The sequence below is a fragment of the Mus caroli genome, unplaced genomic scaffold (assembly GCF_978045245.1).
Source record: "Mus caroli unplaced genomic scaffold, Mus_caroli_1 scaffold_12, whole genome shotgun sequence".
Taxonomy (NCBI): domain Eukaryota; kingdom Metazoa; phylum Chordata; class Mammalia; order Rodentia; family Muridae; genus Mus; species Mus caroli.
In genome coordinates this window covers 34,088,043-34,096,616 of record NW_028227267.1, presented here as the reverse complement: position 1 = coordinate 34,096,616, position 8,574 = coordinate 34,088,043, and the positions used below count along the sequence as shown (strand labels likewise).

Genomic DNA, 8,574 nt, shown 5'->3' with positions numbered 1-8,574 from the left:
AATAGTTCTGTTCTATATCACAAGTGTGTGTTGTCTGAAGAACGTTCAGTAACATGACAGTACAGGTGTGCTAGAAACCAAGGCACATGGTCCTGCCACCTGCACTCTGCTGGCCCTGATGCCTTCTGAAAGTCCCACTCTACTTTTCACACCGGCTGGGAAAGTTTTGTGGAAGCAGCACACAGCCTGACCTTGACTGCCTAGTAGCCAACTTATCCATCCATTTGTAAATGTTTGCTGTATCCATTGAACAAATATCCATCGGCAATCAAATGACTCCAGAGTGCTTTCCCTGGCAGTTTGGGAGAAGTAAAAGACAAATGGAAGTGAACAAAGCCTCCACAGTGAGTGAGAATAGCTGTTAGCTCATTCATGAGATGTTTTCCAATCTCACTTGTGAATAGCAAGCAGCTGGGGCCAGAATTCACCTTCTTCCGGCTTGACTCAGTGTGCTATTGAATCTCAGCTCAACTTACCCTCGGATAAGTGGAAAACAAAAATGTCATGGTCACAATAGATAGATTGAAACCTTGGACCAAGAAAGAACCAGAACTGTGAAGGAGGGAAGTCCAGTCCTGGCCGATGAGGTAGCATCATTTAACCCTTATGAGAAAAGCTAACGACAGGACTTTCCTCTCTATGAACTGATAATGGGCTCAGTGATCCATATGAGATGATCAGTAAAAGGAAGAGACGATGGATAGTGGGGACTAACATTGTGAGATGGACACCCCCTGAATGACCATCTGCATATTTCTATGTTGTTAGAACACAATATCACATCATTCTCATATATCAGTGAAGGATGAAAAGGCAGCATTTCATTCTTAGGGTACAGAGTGAGTAAAGGGGGGACACCATTACTTGGCAGGGAGTTTGTAGGACTGAGTGTGTTTACTCACAAAGGTTGCTGTCCTTCTTTACAGTCAGGTAGACAGAGGGCTCCTGGGGCAGTATGTGGAGCCTAAAAGCAACAGCTCAGTCACAGAGAGGACCTAGATAGCCTATGCCTGGGGTATAGTAAGTATCCAGAAGTGTTAACTCTCTTCCATTCTCCACCAAACATAGATACATGTAAAGAAACACACAAGAGGTAAGAACACCGTATAAACAGAGGATGGCTTCAAACAGGCAAGTTTGATACCTCTTAGTGACAATTCACGGAGAAAGGGAATTGGATGCTTTATGGCTGAGATCAGCTGCCACTCGGGCACAGGTATGGCCCACCTTTGATCCTTTGGTGAGAAGGCGGGGTGGATAGCTATTTATTGTAGGTTCTCCATAGATGATTCCTTGCTGTATTCCTAGCAAAATGGATGTGACCTTTGCTCTGTGCTCAACCAGACCCTGGTGCCACATGGTCAGCTTCCGTTCATGTCCTCATGCCACAACCAAATATATCCTCTCCCCTCAAAAGAATCACTTAACGCTCGGCTTGAGAAACAAGTATGGAATTTTCTTTGGAAGCAAGTGAGAGTCCAGAGAGGAGGCAAGGAGAAGATGGAGGCACTCGTTTCCTCAGGCTGGGAACTCGCAGACAGCCTTGAAGGAAGCTTGACAGGAAATGTCATTCCACAAACCATTATCTAATATAATGACACAGTCTTCCCCAGAGCCATGGTTATTGGGCTCATCCTTTTTCCAGTTGCTGTAGGTGAGCCTCCCCCCTGTCACATACATGAATTGCCCTTCAGTCACCTCGTCCGTGATGCCTAGGAAGGCAATGCCTGTGGCCACTTCTTGAATGGCCTTGTTCTCTTCAGCATTCCTGGGGATAGCCACAGTGCCTTGGAGCCCTGTGCACAAAGACTTCACTTTGGAAAAGGGCATCTTTTCATGGTTGGTCACAAACAACTTCTTCCCAGACTGTTTGCCCATTGAGAAGGCATGCACTGAAATCAGAGTAGATGAGGCTCACTCAGTATGGTACCCAGTCAGGACCTTAGTTGAAAAAGTCCTCTGGGAATTCAGGTCTCTAAATAGTAGTCTCAGGTGCAACCACACTAGGCCAGAACCTAGGAAAAAGGTATGGTCCCAAACAGCAAGCAGTACAGCCATGAAAGAAATCCACAACTTCATGAAATGAGCTGAAGCCTCCTGGGATAGTTCACGGTTGACATCAACAGTCAGAAAACAGGTGAACACAGGGTGGCACTTGTGGCCCTCCCTGCCCCATTTTGGGCACCAAAATAAGAGAAGGGTAATAATATTCAGCTATGAACAGTGAGTGGGGAACAAACAGCAAAGATGTTGGACAAAACAGACTTCCACTCAGCCCTTTCTTGCTGCTGAAGCAAGCTATATGGATATCAAGTGAGTTACTCTTCCTGCTTTCCTTTTCCTCATTGGTAAGAAATATAACATCTTTTTAAAATTGTGTGTGTTTGTGTTTGTGTGTGTGTGTGTGTGTGTGTGTGTGTGTGAGAGAGAGAGAGAGAGAGAGAGAGAGAGAGAGAGAGAGAGAGAGTTTCTCTGTATGTGTTTCCGTGCACGGCACAGTGTGCCTGTGCAGGTCAGAGGTCAGAGGACAGTATTTAAGAGTTGATTTTCTTCTCCCACTGTAGGTTCTGGGGATTGAATCAAGTCATCAGGCTTGTATGGCAGGAGCTTTTTACTACTGAACAACCTCACCAATGCCAAGACAATATAATGTCTCAACCAGAGTTGGTGAGGAGATTGAATATTACATCTTAAGAAAGAGCCATGCCTGCAGAGATCTGGGGTGAAGTTAGTGTTCAGAATTGTTAGCCCTCTTCTGCTCTCCTTCCACTCTAGATCTGCAGGGAAACTTTGGAGGGAGAACACCCTGGGGCTCAGGGAAAACTTACACTTGTTGGTTAGCTCCAGTTTTGATTTCAGGATCCTTATCTCTGCCTCCATATTTGCCAGCTTCTCCTCATTGGCTGTAAGAGCATCAGGAAGAAGGTACTTAGTGAAAAGAAGACTTTAACCTGGAGACTTGAGTACTGGGGTAGAGGATAGGAGTATTAAAAAGTTCACAGCATGGTGAGAACATGCAGTGTTTGCCCTGCAAACACAAGAACATGATTGATTCATAGAACCTACATAAAAGCCAGGCATTTCATCCCCACGCTGGACAGACACAGAGTGGTGCAGACAGGTAGATCTCTGGGCTTTGCTGATTATCCAGCTGAGCCGAGCCTACTTGGTAGCTTCCAGGCCAATGAGAGACCTTGTCTCAAAAATAAGATGGATTCTATAGGAAGAACAGTACCTGAGTATGACATTTGGACTCCACATTCATGCACACATATGTATACCCATCACAAGTGCACTTGCATCCACAGGAATATGTATGTACATGAATATTCTTATACACACAAATGATGAGGCTCATTAAAAAGTAAGCTTATTCCAGAAAAATATCAGAGCTAAAAAGCAAATGGAGAAAAGTAACATTGCTGGTTTCCCAGGTGTAAGTTAGTTATCCTAATAACCTGTTATAGTAGCTCTCCTTCCTTTGTTTTAATGAAGTGCTTAAACATTATAATATTATATTAATTTCTAAAAAAAATACTCATTAGTCTGTGATTTTTCTTTATGTTTCTTTTTCACTTCTCATTACGAGTAAATTCTCTCTGTGTTGTTTGTGCATGTGTGTGTGTGTGTGTTCATGAGTAGATGCATATGTGTGTGATGGTGTGTGTGATGGTGTGTGTGCATGTGTTCATGTGTAGATGCATATGTGTGTGTGATGGTGTTTGTGATGGTGTGTGTGATGGTGTATGTGATTGTGTGTGTACGCGCATGTGTGTGTGTGTGTGTAGAGGCTGGAGATCAACCTAGGGTGTCATTCCTCAGATCCTTCTTTTTGTGGTGACTAGATTTCTCATGGGTCTAAAGCTTGCAGAATAGGCTAGACTACCTGGCTAGTGAGCCCCAGGTATGTGTGTCTATTTCTGCCTCTCCGGTGCTGGGATTATTTATGTGTGCAAACATGAGTATTGGGTTCTTTTGTTTTTTATTTTGTTGTGTGGTATGTGGGTACTTGGAATTGAACTTAGGCCTTCACGCTTGTGCAACAAACATTCTACCAACTGGGGCTCCTCCCAGCCTCCAGGCAAACTCTTTAATACTTTTAATTCTTTTTTGTTGTTGTTGTTTAGTTTCACTCTGAAGCAGTTGCTATGTATGGTATTCTCCTTTACTCAGGGGATCAATGAGACAGACCATTTTCATGCAACTCTTCTTACTATAGACATGGGGGAGGGGCGCGGTTCCTCCCTCATAGCCTGGATCAAACACTGGACTTCCACCTGTAGAAAAGTTAACCTTGTGTCCTAAGGAGAACGGATAGGGAAATGGCCCGGGAGGGTATTTTGGGGGGACATAGTGACACTGAGTCAGGAAACAGCACTAAGCATGCCCTTGTGAGGCATGAAAACCAAAGATACCTCCCCACATGGCTCCCTCTTCCTCGGACACACACCCGCACTCAAGCTAATCATTCTAAGGCATTCTCTTACCTCTATTATCTCCATGGTCCCCCTTTTGGCCTTTTGGTCCTGGACTTCCAGGGCTTCCAACACTTCCTGGAGGCCCCAATTTCCCTGGAGGGCCCTGCAAGCCCCTGAGCCCTTGACCTGTTGGGAGATAAAGGCAGCATGTCCCAGTGGCTGTTGCTCATTCTTTTTCTCTAGAAGTTCAAAGTTTGATCCACAGTGACTCCACGAAAGAGCCAGAGAGCTAGTTATTGGTGACTCAGAGTTGAGAGATCCTCTGCCTCCCAAGTCTGTATATCTGTCCTGAGGGACAGCTCCACCTCACAGACTCCTGTATGGAAGTATGAGATTCAAGAGAGCTGTTAAGGGCCTGGTGAGATGGCTCAGCAGTAAGAGCACTGACTGCTCTTCCAAAGACCCTGAATTCAAATCCCAGCAACCACATGGTGGCTCACAACCACCCGTAATGAGATCTGTCGTCATCTTCTGATGCATCAGAAGTCAGCTACAGTGTACTTATGTATAATAATAAATAAATCTTTGGGCCAGAGCAAGCAGGGACTGAGCAAGTGGGGCTGACTGGAGGGAGCAGGGCCAACCAGAGCAAGCAGAGGTCCTAAAAAGTCAATTCCCAGCAACCACACGAAAGCTCACAACTATCTGTACAGCTACAGTGTACTCACATACACAAAATAAATAAATAAATCTTTTTAAAGAGAGAGAGAGAAAGCTGTTAAGCACTGTTGAGTGGGAGGCAGTGATATTGGGAAAAGATCGTTATGAGGGGAAGAACATGGCAGAGTGAAAACCAAGCCTCTCCAGGTCATGGGTTCCATCTCTGAACACAGAACAGTTGGTTCCCTCCTGGATGTAAAGCCAGAGTACAGTACTCTATACCTGGTTCTCCCTTCTCCCCTTTGGGTCCATCTCTGCCACAGGCTATCACAGAGCAAGTCTTCAGGGTGTCCTCACAGGTTTGTGACCCTGATGAGGACACGCTCACCACACACAGAAGAACAGGGAGTAATGGAAGCAGGAGCATGGTCCTTACCTGAGAGGGGAGAAAGTCAATGAGACAAATTCCATCTCACTTGGCTTATAGCTTTTGTTCTTAACTATAGCGATCTGCACCCCTGGCTGGGAACAGCATATGTGAAGGATATCATACCCTCTGACTCCAAACTACTGAAGGTACATCCCAACCAAGGCTACTGAAGGTGCATCATCATAACCAAGGCTACTGAAGTAAAAATGGGAGTTGGATCAGGGATAAAGTCAAGAAAGATGCAAGAGGAAGGGGGCTTGTTTTCTCAAGGGGCCCAGAGTCCCTGTGAGCATGATGCTTAAAGGTTTAGCTTGTGTCACCCCGAGATCCTACAAATTCTGAAAATTATAAACCAGCTGTGCTTGTGGTAGTCTGGCAGGAATGCAGACTGCTTAGCACCCAATAGACCCTGGATCTCTTTTTCTTGGTTCCTCTTCTATTTCACAGGAGTCCCAGTCTCCTACTTTTCCCCTTCTACATCGGTTTTAACCCCTAAGGACCCACAAGACCTATTTCTCAGCCACCAATGGCTCATATTTCAAGCAAAGATGCCTATTATACATGGTGAGGTCTCACCTACTTCAGAGTCGTAGTTATTTTCTCAAAGTCTGGTCAATGACATGTTCAAAGGCTCTATTTTGTGACAAGAATTTGTTGGGAACAGACCACAGTTAAAATGGGGACTTCTTGGTTCATTGATCTTTTCCATGGGAGGCTTTTCTTGCTTTGAAATCTCACCAAAAGGTCATTTCTACTAGGAAAAAGCTCAGGCTTCTACCATGCCTGCTCATGCAGGCCGGGGTATGTCTCAGCATGCTTCCCCCAGCAGAACAATCTGGCTATCCAGGTCCTACCCTAAGCCACCAACCTCCCAGGGATGTTGCTCTGCTTTGACGTAATTCTAGTGTCTTTAGTCCTGACTGATCAGCTGTTGCACTTGGCTTGGTTTAATCTGCTCTGCCACTTCCCATAATTTTTTTCTTTCTCCAGCGAACAGCAAGAGATGACAAGTTAGGAGGCATCGCCCATGATTACATCCTTCTCTATCTTTCCTCTTTCTAACTTTTGTACATATTTTTAAAACTCCTCCGATCATGCTGAGGACTGTTCACGGTTACCCATGAATGGTTACTTGTTGGTGCCACCATCCCACCATCCACTACTACTTTTCCTATTGGAAATGACTGTCCTTTAGTTTGCATATGGTCAAGTCAATCTAGGAAGGACACAGATGAAAGGTACAGGCCTACATGGGCTGTCCCATTAGACCCTTGCCTGGCCCTTACAAGGTTAAAGCTGAGAGACCAGACTCCTGACCCAAGACCCACCACTTTCATCCTGCAAGGATTTACTATCAAGAAACCTTGCTGCTAACGTTGAAGTCTGACATTACCCAAACTGCCCTGAGCTCACTACAAATTGACCCCCTTTGTCAGCAGGGCTTCCTCTTCTCTACCCGTGGGATCCTGGTCCCCACCTGAGGAATGTCAGTAGTCCTGCACCTGGGATTCCAGAAATGCCTCCCCATGCTAATGAGGCACCTCAGTACCTTAGCCTTCAGCCAATGACCTTTGCTCACCCTGGATATTCTCCCCCCCCTTCCCAAAACTATATAACCCTCAGTTTACCCCAATAAAGTGTATGCATACAAGCCCACCCCAAATAAAGGAATATGTGCAAGCTAAGATCTCTCAGAGCTGTATTAGTGAAGATCATTGGAGAAGTCCTTTGCCTAAAAGAGATGTAACATTAAGATCCTCCAAAAGTCCTTCTCCACAACGCCCCCCTCCCCCGCCCCCAACCCTCTTGCTCCAGCACTCACTCCCAGCCTGACCGGGATCCTGCAGAACTCAGAACTCCACCCGTCCCGGGCTCCACTTTAGCCTCCCAGACTGGTGTACATCAGCGTCTAAACAACCTGAGGGGAAGGACACAGAGGACACAGAACCACAGCTGGACCCCAAAATGCATACCACAACTTACTAGGGTTTCTTTAGAGAAAAGGAGCAGTGGAAGAGAAACTGTGTCTCGAGTCCAGCTTCTGGTAGTGTCCTTCCCAATGACAGGGCCATTAGCCTGGTGACCGGGGACCAAGCTGGACTGGCCTTCAACCCCAGTTTAATAAGCAACTATCCTCGGAGCTGTTGTAATTGGGAAGCTGTTCAGAGCTGCTGATGGGATCTCAGCTCAGTGCTGAGTCTCTCTGCTTTAGCAGTCTACAATCTTCCTACCACTGTGTTCTCTCCTCCCAGAAGTCCATCCATATAGCTTAGACACTCCAGTCCTCTATAGCCACAGGTTCTTGGCATGGCTCTATCGAGACACTTCTTTAAAAGAAAAAAAAAAGCTGTAAAATATTTTTACTGTAAAAACAATCAATAGAGATCGACAATGTAAATGTTATCTCAGGACATTTCCCCCTAGTTCCTGACCTTCCAAGTTCCCAGCAGCATTTCTCCGATTTTTATGGCCCTTTCAAACATGCTTACTAACTGCATGTATATGCTGCTTTGAAACAAACACAAATCCGTCTGAGAGTAAATCCAACCAAAACAGAGAGAAGGAACAAAGCCTCTGGACCATGTTCTATTGTGCTTTTTGTCACATTTCCTACAGGGAAACCCACATAACTCGTACACTTTCAAAACTGAGCAGAAAAGTAAAATTCATACTGTAACCACATAGTGAAATACCAATGACTCTTTCTCCATCCACAAGTTACTGAATCAAACACCAGCACATCTGCGGAATTATGCAAGTTTTAAATTTTGAAAAGGCGGCGCTGGGTTTGAAAAGAACTCTGACAAAACAAAAGAGAATGGTCAGCCTGCAGGTTTCCCACATTTGAAAACCTAGTTACTACAGTATGCTAGTGGCCAGAATGTACACGGCACATCCAGTGCTATGCATTGAGTGGGCCCACAGCCTAATGGCTACCTCCAAGCATAGAGAATAACTACCAATTCTCAAAGCAATCTCGACCGGTGGTCACAATTTAGAAATAGCAATGGCTATTCTATTTCCATATATTGCAAGATGATTTCAGACACAGGTTAAAGATACAAA

At 45.2% G+C, this 8,574-nt stretch overlaps 1 protein-coding gene across 1 annotated transcript; it reads right to left on the bottom strand.

The window, feature by feature from the left end:
• Positions 1 to 1,435: 1,435 nt before the first annotated feature.
• Positions 1,436 to 7,642, bottom strand: LOC110309221 (mannose-binding protein A). The gene is made up of 5 exons (XM_021181739.3): positions 7,492 to 7,642; positions 5,361 to 5,514; positions 4,488 to 4,604; positions 2,829 to 2,903; positions 1,436 to 1,892 (listed from the first exon to the last, which is right to left on the bottom strand). Exons 2-5 carry the CDS (start codon positions 5,503 to 5,505, stop codon positions 1,519 to 1,521), a joined length of 711 nt encoding a protein of 236 aa, XP_021037398.1. The 5' UTR covers positions 5,506 to 5,514; positions 7,492 to 7,642; the 3' UTR covers positions 1,436 to 1,518.
• Positions 7,643 to 8,574: the final 932 nt, after the last annotated feature.

Excerpts from the sequence above, each read along its gene's own strand:
- LOC110309221 (XM_021181739.3), bottom strand. The coding sequence starts at position 5,505 with ATGCTCCTGCTTCCATTACTCCCTGTTCTTCTGTGTGTGGTGAGCGTG. Across the intron at positions 4,605-5,360 it reads AGGGGAGAAGGGAGAACCAG|GTCAAGGGCTCAGGGGCTTG; the intron begins GTATAGAGTACT and ends ATCTCCCAACAG. Across the intron at positions 1,893-2,828 it reads ACTGGAGCTAACCAACAAGT|TGCATGCCTTCTCAATGGGC; the intron begins GTAAGTTTTCCC and ends CTCTGATTTCAG.